The following is an 18,416-nucleotide window of genomic DNA, read 5'->3' on the forward strand; positions in this document are numbered from 1 at the left end:
CGCCCCTCTTCCTCTAGCCCCGCCTCCTCTCCCCTTGCTCCGCCCCCTCGCCCCCGCCCCGCTCCCGGAACCCTGGGCCTGACCTCGCCTGGTTTTCCTCCCCCAGGAGTGGGTGCCATGACCTGGTCCCCTCTGGCCTGCGGCATCGTTTCCGGAAAGTACGACAGTGGCATCCCGCCCTACTCGAGAGCCTCCCTGAAGGTGAAGGAGCGGCCAGGCTGGGAGGAGGGGACGGGCAGGCGACAGGCATTTTGGACTGACAGGGCTTTGGGTCCGCCGTCGGGGCACTGCGGGGGCGGATCGAGGGCAGGGGAACCTGGAGGCCCTGCTGACCAGATCCCACCTCTGGAAAGGCTGCCGTCTTCACGGGATGCGCCCCAGCTGAAAAAGCCCTTCCACTCCCTCGCCACCCCCCACCTCAGTTCAACCTTCACAGCCTGGGCTGGGTCCACCTGTGCTATTTGGGATGGCCCCTGCTGCGGACAGATACCCCCCTGCACATTCTGTGGCCCATCCCCGAGACCTCTGGGCTGAGGGCTGCAGAGCTGCTTCATTCAGCACTCAGGGGTGATCTCCTGGGACGAGTGCCCCCCAACATAGACACATCTCTGCAGTGGGGATGCAGGAGGATCTCCAAAATGCAGGGGAGGAGGGGCAGGCAGAGAAAGGCCAACCCAGGTCAGGGCAGATCCAGCCCCGGAGCCCCCCTGCCTCGGGTTCGAGGGCAGGATGGCCTGTCCCACCCACTCCTGCCCAATCCACAGCAGAGTCAGGGAGTTCCCTGGAAGGCATTGCAATCCCAGGGGTGGGGGCAAGTGAAACCACAACTCGCCCAGAGCTTGGGGAAGGGGTCCTCAGGGCCAACAGCCAAAGCATTCCTTCCCAGGCTGCCAGGCTGCTCGTCCTGGCTCAGGGCCCCAGCCTCAGCGACCCCACAGTCTTTGGGCTTCACGTTCAACAGGCCCCGTCCTTCCAACTGCCCAGCTCTGTTCTACAGGGGACGTGGTTGGGCAGGGGGTGTGGACGCTGCCTTGGCACAGATCACAGCCGTCTGCATACAGAGGTCCAGGTGACCTGCCCTCACCTGGGGGCTGTGCTCTTCATCCCCCACATCCAGGGCTACCAGTGGCTGAAGGACAAGATCCTGAGTGAGGAGGGCCGGCGCCAGCAGGCCAAGCTGAAGGAGCTGCAGGCCATCGCCGAGCGGCTGGGCTGCACCCTCCCCCAGCTAGCCATAGGTAACAGGACTTGGGGGGTAGCGTTGACCATTGTCCCTGGGGCGGCTGCCTCCATTAGCCAGCCATAGATAATGGGTCCCGACATTCATGGGGAGAGAAGGGTGGGGGGTCGTCCCTGAGCACGGGGACCACCTCTCTCCCCTGGAAGCAGTTGGTACCAGGGCTCTCCCAGAACCCTGTCCAGCCCCATCCCCGGCAAAGCCCCCACCCAACAGGCTGGACCCTCCTGGGCACCCTCACCCCCACGACCGAGAGGCTGGATCTCTGAGGCACAGTTAGGGACAGGGCAGAACCAGGAAGGGCCCCTGCACTGGGTGTGGTGTGTGTCCCTCACCTCTGGTCTTCCTGCCCCAGCCTGGTGCCTGAGGAACGAGGGAGTCAGCTCCGTGCTCCTGGGGGCTTCCAGCGCAGACCAGCTAATGGAGAACATCGGAGCAATACAGGCGAGTTGGGGAGGGGGCTGCTGGATGAGTCCCCCCAGCCCTTGGGCCGAACTCAGGGTCGCAGTCAGTCATTCGTCCAGCCCATGTTTTTGGGCACCTGCAATGTGCCAGGCACGGTTCTAAGCGTCTGGGCTGCAGCAGAGATCCCCCAGAAGCCCTGCTCTGGAAGAGCAGTGAGCACTGAATGCAAGACATGAGGAAGTTAGAATCCGAGGGTGAAAGGCCCTCGAGCAAGGGCAGGCTTAGGGTCAGGTTAGGTGGGCGCACAAGGGAGGCGGCGCCGTGGGCCCAGGCTGAGGGGGCTCATGGGGTAGGCTTGTTGAGTAAGTAACAAGTGAGCAAAGTCTCCGGAGGTGCGGCGTGGGACCTGCAGACACCTGGAGGACACCCGTCCAGGAGCAGAGGGGACACAGGTGGTACCAGTGGGCGTGGTCTGGAGCAGAGGGGGCGGGGCAGTGCCCGGGACACTAGGGACTTTGGTGGTTGTTGAGTGAGACAGGAGCCCCCGAGAGCTGAGGAGGGGCCCGATCCCCACCTACATTTTAAAAGGATCCCTCTCTCCCCGGCTGCTGAGCGGAGGAAAGTCTTTAGGGAACTGGAGGGGGTGCAGGGAGATCCGCGGGGAAGTGACAGCAGACCCCCTCAGAGAGGGTTGGATCCTGGGTGTTCAGGAAGGGGTGTCTGGCCCTGGAATCTGTATTTTGTGCCTTCTAGATGGTTCTAGAGCATTCTGGAGCTTGAGGCGCAGAGCTAAACCCCAGGCAGGCTTCCTCTCTGCCCCAGACCTTCTGGAACACAGAAGCAGCATAGCCAGCCGATGCTCCGGCTAGAAGCGTGATGTGATGAGGCAGGACAGGCCAGTGGTGTCTGGAAGATGGTCACCCAGCCTCCTCCAAAGGCCAGGCCAGTCTTCGTAGGATTCTGATTAGCTCTTGTCCTCACACACAGGTCCTTCCGAAACTGTCGTCTTCCATTATCCATGAGATTGATAGTATTTTGGGCAATAAACCCTACAGCAAAAAGGACTACAGATCCTAAGAAGCCCCCGGCCGCTTGCCCGGACACTTTCCGTTTCCCTCCTAGTCTCTCTTGTTCGCTCGCTTAAGCTGTTTTGAAGCCATGTCAGGGGTGTGGTTTGCATCAAAAAGAAAACATCACAGCGAGATGTCGTCGGGGAAAAGATCTCAAAAGTTGCTGCAAGACACCATTCGCTGCTTCGCGGGACCGAACTCAGATCTGTGCCCGGGATACAGCGTTGACGGGGCAGGATGTTGGAGCCGTCCCGTCTGAGCCCACCTGCAGCCTCTGCTCGCCCTCCAGGAAGAAAGCACCATGGCTGCTCCCGGCCTCGGCCCTTCCCAGAGATGCCTCCAGTCCAGGCCAGGCCGAGACCCAGTTGGGTCCTGGGGGCAGCAGGGCTAGCCTCTCCTCTGCTGAGGACCCCCACCTGGTGTCAGGGGTGGGAAAGAGGAAACCAGGCCTGGCTCTTCCCGTGGCCCCCTCCGCTGGGAGTCCCCCACACCCTCCCTCTTGCCAAGGGCTCCCAGCATTTTACGATGGGCCTGACTCCAGATTCATTCTGCACCCTCTTCAGCACCACCACCTGCCCCCACAGGTCTCTCAGGGGCCTTCTGAGCTGTCCCTTGACCCCCACCCCACCCCCCTTGCTGGCAGGGGCCGAGATCCAGGAGGATTCACTATCAAGTGGGGCCCACAGGAAGTTCGGGGCTCTAACCGAGCTCATAGCCCTGCCAACTTCCTCCCTGCACACAGTTGATGAGCCCCTTGCCCAGTGCAGCCCTGAGCGCTGGGAAGGAGCCTGAGGAGCAGCCTCCAGCCCAGGTCCCTCCAGGCCCCCACCTGCCCTCCTGACCAGGTGCTCTGTCCACCGCCCCTCTGTCCTGGCCGCAGAAGGCCCTGAGGTCGCCCATACGTAGCTCGACTGGCTGCCGACCACGTGCAGGGAGCACACCTCTGCTCTGCCTGGGTAGTGGCCTCGGATCTGCAGAGAGACCACCCTTAGGCCCTCTAGGGAGGGCGGGTCCCTGGGGCTTTCTGTGCTGCACGCCCAGGGGCTGGAGGGCCTGAACATCTAGCAGGAGCCCCCACAATCGAGGAAAAGCCCCCAGGAGCCTCTCCCTGGAGCAGTGCCTTCTTGAAGGCCTCCGATCCGGTCGGGGTGAGGACCCCTGTGTTAGGGTGCTAAGTCTGGGTCCCCAGAGCTTCTTCCCTGGGCAGACAGGCAGCAGTTCCACCCCCGGACCTCTGCACACAGCCTGGGAAGAGGTCAGGATGGCTGGAGTTAGTCATTCCCTGCCGTGCACCTGCCCCAGGCTAGGAAGATGGAGGAGGGGAGGGGGCCTGCGGCCAGGAGTCCCGGCCCCCACTGTCCTGAGGTTTCGGCCTCTGCTGGCTATGTGGGGGCCGGGCCAGAGCCCACGCTGTAGGACAGCTGTGTGCCCCCAGTCAGGGCAGCCCCCACCCCGACACCCCCCACACCCTCACCCCACCCTCACTACAGCAGGGCACAGCCGGGCTTTGCCCTTCAGACAAGCTGTTGTTGGAGGGGCTCCTCCCTGCCATTCTCAGAAGGCCTGCTGGCCCGTCCTGGCTGGGCCGAGGCCTGGGAAAGCCACACACGCAAGGGGGGAGGCGGGGGCGGGGGTGGACAACTTCCATTCCCGACATTTATGCTGACCCTGGAGTCTAGAACCCTCCCTCCTCCTCCCCGACCAGGCCCCTGGGGGTCATCTGCACAGTGTGGGTGTGGGGGGGGCGAGCCTGTCCCCGCAGGGCCCCCCCTCCACCTGTGGCCACTCCCACCACCGCATGGGATGGGCAGGGACCTGGTGCTCCGGGCCAGGCAGCCCCGACGGTACCGAGGGACTGGATTGCCCACCCCTCACCGGGGAGAGCGGCTGGGCCCCCTTCACACTGCTGCCCCCCAGCCTGCCCACTGGCGGAGGATGGACCAGGGCTTGCGATGGGGCCCGAGGGAGCAGCCGCTGCCCCCCTCACCGGGAGCCACACCGGGGAAGGCCCCAGGTTTGCCAGAGGGAGGGGAGGGCCCTCAGAGTGGAGCCGGGCCAAGGCCGAAATGCCCATTGCCAGGACCCAAGCAGCTTCCTGGCCCCCGGGGCGCCATCCACAACCCGGTTCTGAGGTGTCCTCTCTTTCCCACAGCCCCTGGCAGGGATGACAGGCCTCTGCTTCCTGGGGGAGGGCCCCCGACTTAGAAGGGGGCTGGTGTGGGGGAGGGGGTCAGGTGGGGCCCAAGGGCAGCCAGAGTCTGGAGACAGAAGGCCGGGCAGAGGCAGGCCCTGGAGTGGTCCAGGCCCCACCGGGAGAGACCGCCCCAGCTGCCCTCCCGCCAGACTCCAGCCCTCCCCTCGAGGCAGAGTTTGCCCGAAGGGGCCCCTGGGGAGCGCCCCACACAGGACGGAGGCCCAGGCTGAGGGCAGGGCTGGGCTCGGTCTCCCTTGCTGACACGCGGAGCCTCCACCATTTCTCATCCCAAACCCCGTGCGCATCCGAGGTCCTGAGGAACAACAGAGGGGCTTACTCCGTCTTCTATCCTCTTCTGTCGTGTAAATAATGCGCTTTTCTCCTCTCCCCTTTTTTTTAACGACTGTGATTCCTCAGCTAAGTGCATTCCCTACCGTAGGCAGAGACGGCCTTACGCCTTGTGCTCGCAGACGACACCCGGCCAACGTACAGCCACCGTATTTATGGAATGACAAATAAAGCCCCAGCCTGTCGGGGGTCTGCGGCTTTCTGCTCCTCTCGCCTCCAGGGGCCATGGGCAGTGGGGAGGCGGAGTGGGGGTGGGCTGCCACCTGCAGGGGCTGGCAGACTGGGCCCCCCTGAAATCCTGACCCTGGGGCAAAGGGTCCAGTTGGGAAAAAGGGTCCTGGGCGGGGGGCCTCATGAGGCCATGTCTTCTCAGGTGGGAGGCAGCTTCAGATGACACCCCCCACAGGCCTCCCCCGTCTCTAGCTCCCACCCCCATCCTAGATGAGTGAGAATTAGGAAACACTTTGATTGAATCCTTTCCCAAAGGATTTATTAAAACACAGAAAACCAAGACGCACACACAGAGTACAAAGTAAAGGGGATTGTGTTGGCCGCAGTCCCTGTCCAGCCGCCCACGTGTCCTGCCAAGGACGGGACGGGTCGCCACTCCCGGGGGCTCAGCTTCTGGCTCCAGCCCCCTGGCCAGGACCCTCCCAGCTGGGACCCTCCCAACTCACCCCAAAAGCCCGTGGCCCCTTTGTGGGCCTGGGGCTGTACCCAGGGCCAGGGGCCCGGCCCCCTTCGCTGGGCCAGATGCCAACCTGGGTGGGGGTCTGCTCCCTCACTACCCCCCCACGCTCCAACGCACAGGGGGCAAGACCCTTCCCTCACCTCCAGCACACAGGAGCTGAGGGGGGCTGGGGGCCCCCAGCTCCACGTCAGGGGTTCAGGACACACACACACACCCAACGGGCCCTTTCTGGGTTATCGCACCTAAAAAAATACTTTTGTTTAAAAAAAATCTGAAAACTAAGAAAAAAACCCAAAACACAACGCCAATGACTTTGGGCTGATGCACCACGACCTGTAAACTTGCGGAAATAGAAAATGGGGCGGGAGCCAGCTTCTTCACTGGAGACCACAGCGGGCACGGGACAGCCGCAGGCGCGGCGGGGGACCAGAGGCAGTGGCCAGGCCAAGGCCTCACAGCCCCGCCTCCCCACCAAGCCCCGCCCCCTGCCCAAGCTCTGGAGGCACTCCTGTCCCTGAGCCCACCCTCTCCATGACCCTCTCAGGCCCTCAAGAGCCCTGGGACCCGACACTTGGGAGCCCTGGGACCCGACACTTGGGAGCAAGAGCTACAGGGTCACTGGGGCAAGACTGTGAGTTACTGCTGCCGAGCGCTAGCTGAGCCCCAGCTCTTCTACTGAGAGCTTCGCACCTGTTCTCTCTGACAGTCCTCAGAACAGCCTCCTGGGGGGGTGCTAGGTCATCCTAGTGGTGTTGTTCTACAGGTGGGGAAACCACGGCTCAGAGAGGCCCCAGAGGACCCTGGAAAGGGACCCCCGGAGAGCAGGAGGGCAGGCACCTGCACCAGGTGTGGGTATCAGCAGGACCTTGGTCGTAACTTGCAGGAGGCCAAGGAGCTTCTGAAGGGGGCTTGCAGAGAGGGTCTCCTCACAGGGACTGCACTTGCGGGGCAGTATGTGCGAGAGCGGGGCCCTCCGGACATGGTCGGTCCAGCCCATGCACCTCTCGTCACCTGGGAGCCCAGCAGGCAATGCGTTCTGAAACTGAGGCCCAAAGGTGGTTCGACAGAAAGCCTACTCAGCACTGGTTTAAATAATAGGGTGGCTGGAAACAAAAATGCGGGCTGACGCTGTAGGATTCTGCTTGTACACAAAGCCCCTCATTCTGTCAGCAGCAAAAACCAAACCCAGCCGGAAGATGCCAAAGACCGTGGACGCCCCTCTCCCCCGCCACCACTCGTGGCAGGAGGTAACTGATAAACTAAGAAGAAAACAGTCTGAGATCCATTTTCCTCTCCCAAACCAGCCGACCAGAAACCCCCTCCCCAACTGCCCGAAGCCCCCCTCCCGGGCCTCCAGGTGCTGGTCGTGGAGAGCTGAGCCCTTCCCAGACCTGGCCATTGCACACACCCAGATCCGGCCCAGTAGAGGAGGGGGAGGCCCGGCATGGAAGCAAAGATGGGGCGACAGCAGGAGGCTTTCTGGGGAGGAAGGACTGACAGCAGGGGGACCAACAGCCCTTGGGGCAAGGCAGTGGAGATGCGGGCCCCTGCCCTGCCACCACCGTGGGCCTCCTGGCTGGGCACTCAAGACCCACCCACTGTGGCCGAGGTGGGGGGCCAGCACTGTGCCCAGTGAGGCCAGCCCCAGGGCTGACCGGGGGTCTGGGAGGGAGTGTCACGGGGCTCTGGGTTGGGAGGGTTGGGAGGGGGCTCATGTGGTCACCTCGCCAGAGGCCTGAACCAGGAGGCTGTGCGCGCGGCACCCACAGGAACCCCAGCGGACTGGGGCGACCCTGCCCTTCCCAGAAGGCGAGGGCAGCGCTGCATCATGCACGTCCTGGAAAGCTGGGTGCCGCCTTCAGAGTGCTCACCACCGCGCCCCCCGCCCCCCCCCCCCCGCAGTGCCGGGGCCGACTCGGCCTGGGAGGTTCTGAGACTGAAGCGAGGGGACACCAAGATGGAAAAGGCTTTGGGGTCCAGCCCTCAAGGGGTTCACAGCCATTTACAGAGAGCACCCGGGACCCCATGAGGGCTGGCTGATTGCCCAAGAGGCCCCCAGAGAGACCCCCAAATCTTGGCCCCTCCTGGATTCTGTAGCCAGGACACTTCCCCAGGAAGCCCCTTGCCCAAGGCTGGGAAAACCCTTCCAGGCTGAGCCAGGCAGAGGAAGCATCGGACATAGACAAGCCCAGGGTCTCCTCATGGGAGACCACCGGCTGAGTGCGGGAGGGGGGCCAGTGGGGGTTCCCCAGAGAAGACGAGGCAGGAAGCCTGGAGGCTCCAGCTCAGAGGGCTGGACAGCCATCAGGTCCAGCCCCCCACCTCCAAGCCCAGCTTTCCCCAGGCCCTCCGACAACACAGCAGGGGCCTCTCCAGGGACAGGAGGACAGGGATAAGTCTGGGCCCCAAGGGGTGGTCCAGCTTCTTTGCATCTGTGGCCATGAGACTGAACGGGGAGTGTGTACCTAGAGGGGGATGTGATGGGCCTCCCGGGGCACAGGGCAGGACCAGGGTCTCCGGGGCCACCCTCAGTGCCACAGTGACCTGCCCTGCTAGGACGCTAACCACACCGCAACAGAGGGCAAGCCCCTTCCCGCAGAGGCCGAGACAGGCTCTCACAGCCCTTATGCTACGTGCGTGGGCTCCGCTCCTCCCCTCCTCCCCGGAGCACAGGCTGCATGTGGCCACGCAGCACGACAGCCGTCCGCTCTGCTAACAGAGTCCAGGGCCTGCAAGACGTGCTGGGCCAGGGACAGACACCTGCTGACAGGCTCCCCTCCCCCACCGAGATAGCACATACCTGGTGGTCTCCAGCCCCGGCAAGAAGGGGGTGGAAGAGAGCCCCAGCCCCGGGCACCAGCTGAGGTCTCTACCCTGGGGGCTGGGCAGCCACTCCCCACTCCTGACCCATCCAGCCCTGGGGACCCCCGAGGGGCAGTCAGGCCACACGGACGGGATGGGGTGGGCGGGGCACACAGAGGGCTCCCCAGGCGGGCCAAGTCCCCGGGGCCAGCAGCAGCGTTTCTAGGATCTTCCTTTGAAGTCTGGAGCCCGTTGACAGAGAGACGTGAGTGCTGCAGGTTAGACCCCTCCATACGTCACTCAACTTTTATATCAAGACAGACTCGTTCAAGTCTTCAATAGGAAAGTGCAAAAGATGTACAAATAAATGAAATCTCCTCTAAGAAGTTGTCCGGCAAAGGTGGCCAAGGGGTACGTCCCGGTGTGGGGTGGGTGTGACGCTGGGTGGGACACTGGCATGATGAGGAGGTGGCACTTCTGGGCTCCAGCCCAGCCAGGCTGGGCCTCGTCCCCCATGCGATGGCATTATTCAGTTTCCCTTTCCGTCCCAAGATGGCATGGCTCCTAAAAAGGCGGTAGCTTTTCTCTCCTGTGGGGGTTGGGCAGGTGGCCCGGCAGGCGCGGCTGCAAGAGGCCGATCACGGTCACCCCGCTGAGCAGCCAGGTCTTCGTTAGAGGGGGGCACCCACCACCCGTCCCACCACTCCTCCCAGAAGGAGCTCCCGAGCCAAGACCTCACTGCCACCCTTGGAGGGCCAGAGAGGCCCTGGGAAGAGAGCGTTCTGAGGGGCCGGGCGGTCTGGAAACCCCCAGCGCCTCCACCCGAAGTGGCAGTTCTTACGAGGATGCGCAGGGCTTGGGGGGCCCAAGGAGAGGAGGCCGGGGTGAACTGGTGGTTTTTCGAAAGTAAGCTCCCCTCTCCTAGCCATTAACCCTTACCCGCTCCGGCCCCGAGCTACCCTCCTTGCCCTGGGCAGGGAGCCGATGTCCTGGGGCGCCCACCACCCCGGTGGGCAGCGGAGGCAGACCCGTGCAGAGCGGGTTTGGGGCTGACTCACGCTGTGGACACGCGTGCTCACTGACACGTGGGAGGCGCGCCCAACGGAATCGGGGCTGAACCTGGCCAGGCCTGACTCGCCAACCCGAGGAGGGGGACAAGGGACCATGGGGCGTGCAGATGCAGGCTTACCTCAGCTGGAAATGAGCACTGCAACAGAGGGAAATCGCGGGGACAGCTAGATATCTGTGAGAGAGAGAAGCTCGGCTTGCCTGGGCTGGTGGCGGGCAGGCCGGGCCCCCGAGGGGCGCCCCTGCACGTGCTGCCCAGAAGCGGCGGGCACCTACCGGTCACATAGGGCCCCAGGGGCATCTGGTTGTAGTTGACAATCCCTCCCGGTCCAGGGCCCCGGAAGTTGGGCCCAAAGTTGTTGTTGTACATCTGGGAGTTGCCGAAAGCGCCCTGGAGGCAAGGACCCAGGTTTAAAGGTCGTAGTCCCACACCCCTCAACCCAAGCCCCAACCCAGGGGCGCCCAGGGCTTGCATGACGGGGACCCAGCCCGGGGCGCGCGGGCGGAACCTGACCTGCTGGATGGTGGGGTCACCGGCTCGGTTGGTCAGGCGGCTCAGGATGCTGCGCTCCGACATCTGGAGGCGGGCAGCCACCGGGGGAATGCGGGACAGCATGGAGGGCAGGCGCGTCACATCCGCCTTCATGTCACTCAGCAGCTCCTCCAGCTGGTTCAGGACTACGGGAGGGAAGGGGGGACGCCAAGGCGCCGCTGACGACCAGCGGGCTGGTGCTTATCTACAAGTGTGTGATCACACTCCCCAGGCCGCAGGCACAGAGGGCGCGCCTCGCCCGGCCCTCCAGGCCCACAAAGCAGAGACACGCCACCTGGGCGAACAGCAGTTTTCTCCAGGGACCTGAGGGCTGCCAAGGGGAGAGCCAGAAACTCTGGACTTCCGCCAGGCCCTCTGTCAACACCCACCCCCACCCCCCGGCTCCCAGGGAGGCCTGCAGCCCTGGCCCATGGCTATCTCAGGAGACATCTCCCAAACACAGCAGGGTCCAGCAAGTCCAGGGCTCTCGTGTGCACTTGGCCTTGGCTCCCCCCCGCTCCAACCATCGCTCTAACCAGCCTGGGAGCTTCCTGAAGACCTGGAGCACAGGAGTCAAAGGTCTGAATCCCGGGAGATCTTGGGCAATTACTTCACTACCCTGGGCATCAATGTCCCTGTCTTTTAAAATGGGGTAATAAACCTTATCACTTAAGGATATTAGGAGCATTAAAGAGATGCCGTGTATTTAAAGCATATTGTCAGGCCTTGATAAGCAAGAGTGTGTAAGTCGAATAGACTTCTGTGTTACCAACCCCCAGACCAGGGCCTACAGGGAGCAGACCTTGAGAAGAAGTCCAGAGAAGGGAGGGCCTTACTTTCCCTGGACTGGATGCTGGACTGTCCCATCCTGGCCAGGAGGCCAGGCTGACCCCTGCCCCATCAGCGGCCTCATCAATGGCCAAGGATCCACGGGGCAGGCGGAAGGCAGGCAGGCTCGCTCACCCTTGTGCAGGACGGCATTGGCCGGCTTGTTCCCGGCAAGGGACTCCTTGGACAGGTGCTGGTGGCTCTCAGCAAGGCACTCCACCTCAGCCAAGCGGGCGTTGAGGGCCATGGCGGGGTGGTTGGGGTCCTGGGTCATGTTAAGGTACGCGGCCCTCCGGAGCTGCTCCTCGATGACCAGCGCCTGTTCCAGCAGCTGGGGGATGGGGCAGGAGGGACTGAGCGCCAACCTGGCCCCTCCTCCGCCAGCACCCACCCCCACAGGCCCGGGATCTTGCAGAAAGGAAGGAGGGAGGACACACTTCCACCCATATGCCCACCCTTGTCTGCTCTTGGCCCCTACCCCCCTCAGAGCTCTCACCAATCTGGGTTCTCCACACCATCACCCAGGGCAGGGAGACTTGCCCAGGGGAGCCTGGCCCAGATCAAGGACCCAACACGCTGTTAGCTGACTGACTACATGACTGACTACTACGTCCAGATACGTGAGGAGGGGGCCGCTCTTGGGTAACTGCCTTGCCCCCGGCCCCCTGTGTAATCTGCCTTCTTGCAGCAGCCCCACCCCTGCAGGCTCTGGCCTTCGGGGACTGACCTTGAACCTGCGGGCCAGAAACTTGTTCTTCATCTCCAAGTAGTTACCCTTGTGGATCTCAGACTTGAAGGGCTCGTTGAGGATCATGTATCTCGGGTCATTCTGGATGTCCTGCCAGCGGGCGTAGCCGTGCCTGGGTGGGGCACCGTTAAGGGCAAACCCAGCCATAGGATGGGAGGTGGGAGGGCGAGGGGGGACCAGCCTGGGGTCAGCATCCCGGCTGTGTGCTTTCAGACAAGTCATTACCCTTGGCTGCAAGGCGAGCAAGTTGATGATGACTTGACCGAGGACACTGGTAAGTGCCCTCAGGGGTCCAGACAGCACTGAGGCTTTGGGGGCCGAACCCTTCGTCCTAACAACCCGGAGGCAGAAACTTCAAGTCTCAATGCCCACACCTGTGACCGTGACCTCATTTGGAAATGGGGTCTTTGTAGATGTAGTCAAGTTAAGAAGGGGTCATCCTGGATTAGAGTGGGCACCAACCCAGTGACTCCTGGCCTTCTAAGAAGAGGAAACTTGGACCCAGACACACAGAGACCCAGGGAAGAAGCTCATGTGACCAGAGAGGCAGAGACTCAGGACCCAGGGACTGACAGCCACCACCAGAAGCGGGAGGGAGGCTAGGAAGGGTCCTCCCCGAAAGCCGCCAAGGGAACAAGGACACACAATAAAATTATCTTGCCCGAGTGAGTGAGGGGCAGGGGCAGGATTTGAACCCAGGCAGGCTGGCTCCAAACACCTTCACCTCCACGAAAGGAATCTACACTATGGCCCATAGGCCGCATTGGCCCCCAGCCCACATTTTTTTAAACAAATTTTACTGGGATGTGGTCACACTCACTTCTGTCCGTGGCTCCTTCTGCAACAGTGAGAGCGGAGTAATCGCTCTGCAAAGCCTGAAATATTCACTCTGGCCCCTTCCAGGAAAGGTTTGCTGGCCCTGATTCTAGAACACTCCCCCCTCATATAACCAGGTCAGCTTTGCTGAGGGGCTTTCCGTGGGCAGCTTCGTGGCCCTCCCCTTGCCCCTGGGAGGTCTGTGCTCAAATGTCACCGCTGAGCACCTATTAGAAAATGCAGCCCCCACCCCAACACTCTGTTTGCTCCTCGCCTGCTCTATCCTGTTCCGCTGAATGCCACACTCCGCTAACTTACGGCGTTCGCCATTGTCCCCAGCAGGATCTGAGCCCCAGGTAGACAGGGATTGGGGAATGTTGTTCAGGGTTGCATCCTCCATGCCTGGCACATAGGAGACGAGCAATCAAGACTGAATGGATGAATACGAGCGCCCTGTAAATGGCGATGCCCCCTGCAGGCATCATTACTGGGAGGAGGGCAGGAGTTAGGGGTTATTTGTTTTGGAGTCAGAGGGATGGGCTGTGACTTATTAGCTGTGTATCCCTGGGCAAGTCACGTGGCCTCTCTGAGCATCATTTCCTCCCCTGTATAATGGAATCATGGTGGTGCCCCTCGTAAGGCTGCTATGTGGATGGAGCGAGCACTGGGCGGAAAGGGATGAGCCACAGCCAAGGTCATCACCATCATCACCATCAACACCAGGAAAGGGTCCTCAGCACCTGATCAAAAGCATGGGCTCCTAACTCCTCATCCCACACACCCCATGTCCCTCCCTGAGGTCCACAGAGGAACAGGCCGGAGTCCTGCCCGGCCGGGCTTGGCCAAGGATACGTCACGATGCCGGCCAGCAGCCAGTAGTCATGGCGCCGGTGCCAGATGTCGTAGATTTTCCCCGAGGACACAGCAGCACGTTCCTCATTCTGCCACAGTGTGTGCAGCTCTGGGAAGCCAGCCAACGGAGAAGCAGAATGAGGTGCCCCCCAGTCCCTCACAAGGGTAGGCATAGGAAAGTCTCTTCCTCACCACCCACCATCTCCCCACCCCTGGAAGTTCAGTATCTCAGGGTTACCAGTAAAGGTTATATAATGCACTTTTATCAACCACTCACACTTTAGTATAAAGTAACCATCTGCCCACACTCCCAGGACCCACAAAGTTAGGAAGCCCGTGACAACAACCACCCTAGCTCTCTGCCCACCGCCTCAGCCCAATACCTGTGAAGCCCCCGTCTGCAATGTTGAACATGAATTTGAACTTCCCATTCTTGTCCTCCTTCTTCCCCTCCTCATCTTCCTCTTTGTCACCATTTTGCTGTGTTTCAAGGGGCTCCTTCTCCTCCACTTTGGTGTCATCTATGGGAGGACAGACCCATATTCATTTACCCATCTGAAAGGTACAGGCCAGGGCCCTCTCTCTGCCAAGCACTGGGGACTGGGGACCCAAAGGCAAGTGGGAGCCATATCTCATCGTCCTCAAGGGGCTCACTGCCAAGAGGGATTTTAAACAGACAAATCAGCAGCCCCTCTCTTGTCCTGAGCAGGGAGGGTGGGCTCTAGGCCCAGGTGCAGCTCCCCCACTCAAATAGGACCACCGGGCAGAGCAGTGCGAAAAGTGCACATTAAGTCAGAGGCCAGCAGTGCTGTCCTGAGGGGTCTGATCTGAGGATGAGTGTTCCAGAACATTCCAGTATCTACAGGTACACAAAGTCTATGACTGAGCCCCAGATGCTCCAGGCCAAGCTCTGTGACCAGCTCTCCTTTCTCCTGGTGGTGGCTGGGGCCACAGGAGGGATTAGGAGAGGGGGCGGCATCTCCCCCCGGCCAAGGGCTGGCGAGCCCAGGCTCCTGCGCGCCAGCTCCAGCTGGGTGGGTGAGGGAGGAGGGGTTACGGATGGATGGTGGCGCCCATGGAAGCTGCAGGAGGCCCAACGGAGTCCAGACGGCGCCCTCAAGAGCCCAAGGGACACAGGAGAGAGCACACACAAGAGCCCCAAACCTGGCCTGAAATCACTGCCATCCCCTCTGCTGTGAATCAAGCTTAGCTCCAGCTTGTCCAGAATTTTCTCCTTCTCAGGAAGCACTTCTTCTGCAAGACAAAGGGTGTTTGCAGAGTAGGGAGAGGTCCGGGACAGACAAAGGGGACCCCGGGCTGGTGGCTTTCCAACTCCATTTCACCCACACACAGAATCCCACCTATCACATTACCGAGGAGTCCAGCTGGGCCACATAGGAGGGGTCCTCGGGGAAGGCAGGTATGATGGGCGTGGACACTCCCAACACCGTTGTCTTGCCCCTTCCTTCTCACCCCACCCCAGCAGCACCCCACCCCCAAACTCCTCAAGGAACAGTCTCGAAATCCTCCCTACCACAATGATATGCAGAAGACTCAATGTTCTGACAACACGGCAGGACTTCATTAACACAAAACCCTCTTACGAACACCCAGAAATGTCAGGCAAAATCTATCACCTTGGAAAAACACACAGTGAGCTCACAAGGAGAAAAGGAAATTGTCAGTGCCATAAAGGGGAAGGGGTGAGTGGATGCCAGGCAGAGGCCGGCGGGGCTGGGGCTGCATCTCGACACGCAGACAGGGAGGACGAGACTGCAAGCCCCGAAGACCAGAGAACCAGAATCCAACACCCTCCAAGAGCATGACACCCTCCAACCACTGTGCACTCAACAAAAGAGAGACAGCTCCATCCGATGCCTCATGGCCAAGCTGCCACAACCATGACCGTGGAATCTAAACCGTGCCGCCCCCGCAGAGAGAGCACCATCAAGACTGGTCCCAGACCAGCCAGACCACCAGCAAGACCACAGGGCCCGGGGCTTCTGGAAATAGAGCAGGGACATTCCTGCTACTCAGGTGACACAGGGTTCCCATGGATAAAACAAGCCCGATAAAGATGCAGCCAACCAAATTTTAGAAACCATTTATCCATCCACCAGAGAGAGAGACAAGAAAGATGAGAATCCATAATAAGACAAGTCCACAAAAAAAAGGGAAACTAGAAAACGCCAGCTAAAACTTCTAGAAATAAAATACACAATCATTAACATTTTAAACATTTTCACTGCAGAAATCTGAGATGTCCTCCAAGACTCCCGGGCCCTGGAGTACAAGTCGGGGGTGGGATGGGGCACAGGTGACCTTCTAAGAGGGAGATTATCTGGGTGGGCCTGACCTCATCACACCAGCCCTCGAAAAGCAGGGTTTTCTCCAACCAGTCCCAGAAAAGAACATCAGAGACTCGAAGTATGAGGGGGATTCGGCACACAGTTGCTGCCTTGAAGCCTGAAGACCAAGTGGGCAAGGAATGTGGGTGGCTTCCAGGGGCTGAGAACAACCCCCATCTCACAGCCAGAGGGAAATGGGGCCTCAGGCCCCCACCCCAAGGAGCTGACGTCAGCCAACAAGAATGAGCTTGGAAGCAGATTTTTCCCCTTGAGCTGCCAGACGAGAACTCAGCCCAGCCAACGCCTTGATGTCAGTCTTTCGAGACCCTCAGCAGAGAACCCAGCCACACCAAGCCAGACTTCTGATCCACTGAACTGTAAGCTTGTAAATGGGTGTTGTTTTAAGAACTGAGGTTGTAATAATTTGTTTTGCAGCCATAGAAAATAACACGAGTGGGAAGTATGAAGAAACAAAACAGTATAAAGAAAGAAGAGGAAGCTAGATCTAAAGATAACTCAAAAAGCCTTGCAGAGGGGCACCTGGGTGGCTCAGTCTGTTGAGAGTCTGACTTTGGCTCAGGTCGTGATCTCAGGGTCCTGGGATCAAGCCCCATGTCGGGTTCTGCTCTCAAAGGGGAGTCTGCTTGTTCCCCTCTCCCTGCCCTCCCCTGCTGCCTGTGCACTACCAGGCACACGCACGCTCTCTCTCTCAAATAAATAAATAAAATCTTAAAAAAAAAAAAAAAAAGCTGTGCAAGAGAGACAGGCAAAAAAGAAGTAAAAGACATGAAAGGTACACCAGCCCCCGTATTTGGCTAACCTTGTACCTGCTTTCTTTTCTTCATCACGTTTGGAGTCTGTTGTTGAACAAAGACATATTTCTGCTTATGGCTGATCGCCCTGCCTGCCCCACTAGAATACAAATTCGATGTGAAGGCTGTGGCTATTTTGGTGTATTGCTTGTGTCCCCAATACTCAGGATAGCACCCAACACACAGCAGGCCTTCGATACAAGTTTGCTGAATGAATGAATGAAGGAATCGATGAGTAGTAGGAATGCCAGGAGAAAATAAACATAATGGGGACAAAGACAATACTCAAAGAGGGAATGACTGAGAATTCTCTCACAACCAATGAAAGACAGAATACTTAGCTTTAAGAATCACAGTCACAAGCAAGAGAAATAAAAATTTCATTGTGGTGAAACCACACATGACCAAACACAAACAGAATATCTTAAAAGTGGTCTTACCATGTCAGGAAAGATAGAAAAGGCAGATTTCCCACAAAGGAGCAACAATTACCTTGAGAGCAGCCTTCTCGGCACAGTGGAAGCCAGAATACACAGGGAATACACATCTTCAAAGTGCTGAGGGAAGGGGCGCCTGGGTGGCTCAGTCAGTTAAGCGTCCGACTCTTTTGATCCTGGCCCAGGTCTTGATCTCTGGGTCATGAGTTCAAGCCTCGTGTTGGGCTCCACTTAAAAAAAAAAAAGTGCTGAGGGAAAACCCCTATCCTCTCTTGTGCTTTGCTAACTATTATTCAAGAGTAAAGGGAAAAATAACACACAATGAGAGAATTTTCCACACACAGAAATTTGCTGAAAGCACCATTAAAGGGTGTACTTTAGGAAAAAAGACACTTTAGGAAGCAATGATGAACAAGGAAGCAAACACAAAACTGCTAAGAATGGTAAGATCTAAATAAGGATTAAAGATTTAGAAATAGGCACTATAACAAATTTGGGAAATGAAAACAAGTTGAAACTAAACACATGGAAGATGGAAAGGGAGTGGAGCTACACACAGCCCTTCTCTTATTCAAGAGGGATACATGTTAAAAGCTTAAGAGTATAAAATAGGATTGACTATAAACTTTCCAAAGGAGTTAAGGGGGAAAAAAGAAATATAAAGAAAGTCTGATCAATCCAAGAGACAGCAGGAAAGGAGAAAAAAGAAGGCAAGGGTAATATAAAGCACAAAGTAAGAGAGTAGAAATACATTCAAATATCTAGCTATTACAATAAATGTAAAGAGATCAAACATGCCAGCTAAAAGATAGAGATTCTGTGATTGGACTTAAGATAACAAATCCTGCTATACCCTGTTTATAAGACATATACCTAAAATGTAATTACACAGATTACAAGTAAAGGAATGAGTATCAACTATACTTCAATAAAAAAATGTTTTAAAGTAAAGGAATGGAAGAAATGCTTGCAGATCATATATCTGATATGGAACATGTATCTATAAAGAACTCCTACAACTCAGTAATAAAAAGACAAATAACCCAATTAAAAAATGGGCAAAGGACCTGAAAAGACATTTCTCCAACAGAGATACACAAATGGTACATGAAAAGAAACTCAACATCTTTATGCATAAGGGAAATACAAATCAAAACCATTCGAGATACCCCTTCTCACTCAGTAGGATGACTATAATCAAAAGAGAAATGTTGTCAGAGGCACCTGA

General features: G+C 58.5%; 2 protein-coding genes across 9 annotated transcripts in view; one reads left to right on the top strand and one right to left on the bottom strand.

Moving 5' to 3' along the window:
• KCNAB2 (potassium voltage-gated channel subfamily A regulatory beta subunit 2) overlaps positions 1-5,439 on the top strand; it is an 82,895-nt gene extending 77,456 nt beyond the window's left edge. For all 7 annotated transcript variants that reach the window (XM_081817362.1, XM_081817366.1, XM_081817364.1 and 4 more), the window contains 4 exons: positions 107-201; positions 1,118-1,238; positions 1,593-1,681; positions 2,630-5,439. In XM_081817362.1, coding sequence (XP_081673488.1) covers positions 107-201; positions 1,118-1,238; positions 1,593-1,681; positions 2,630-2,719 — 395 coding nt within the window. In that variant the 3' untranslated portion in view covers positions 2,720-5,439. The remainder of the gene's footprint in view (positions 1-106; positions 202-1,117; positions 1,239-1,592; positions 1,682-2,629) is intronic.
• A 288-nt stretch (positions 5,440-5,727) lies between these two features.
• Positions 5,728-18,416, bottom strand: part of CHD5 (chromodomain helicase DNA binding protein 5) — a 59,517-nt gene continuing 46,828 nt past the window's right edge. The window contains exons 34-42 of one of the 2 annotated variants that reach the window (XM_081817360.1): positions 14,756-14,845; positions 13,975-14,112; positions 13,592-13,700; positions 11,903-12,035; positions 11,311-11,506; positions 10,330-10,493; positions 10,092-10,206; positions 9,937-9,990; positions 9,302-9,371 (exon numbers count right to left, since the gene is read on the bottom strand). In XM_081817360.1, coding sequence (XP_081673486.1) covers positions 9,983-9,990; positions 10,092-10,206; positions 10,330-10,493; positions 11,311-11,506; positions 11,903-12,035; positions 13,592-13,700; positions 13,975-14,112; positions 14,756-14,845 — 953 coding nt within the window. In that variant the 3' untranslated portion in view covers positions 9,302-9,371; positions 9,937-9,982. Of the gene's footprint in view, positions 9,372-9,936; positions 9,991-10,091; positions 10,207-10,329; positions 10,494-11,310; positions 11,507-11,902; positions 12,036-13,591; positions 13,701-13,974; positions 14,113-14,755; positions 14,846-18,416 lie in introns of both variants that reach the window. The other variant, XM_081817361.1, reaches the window with a different exon arrangement.

The sequence above is a fragment of the Leptonychotes weddellii genome, chromosome 4 (assembly GCF_054177405.1).
Source record: "Leptonychotes weddellii isolate Sample4059 chromosome 4, ASM5417740v2, whole genome shotgun sequence".
NCBI classification, from domain to species: Eukaryota; Metazoa; Chordata; class Mammalia; order Carnivora; family Phocidae; genus Leptonychotes; species Leptonychotes weddellii.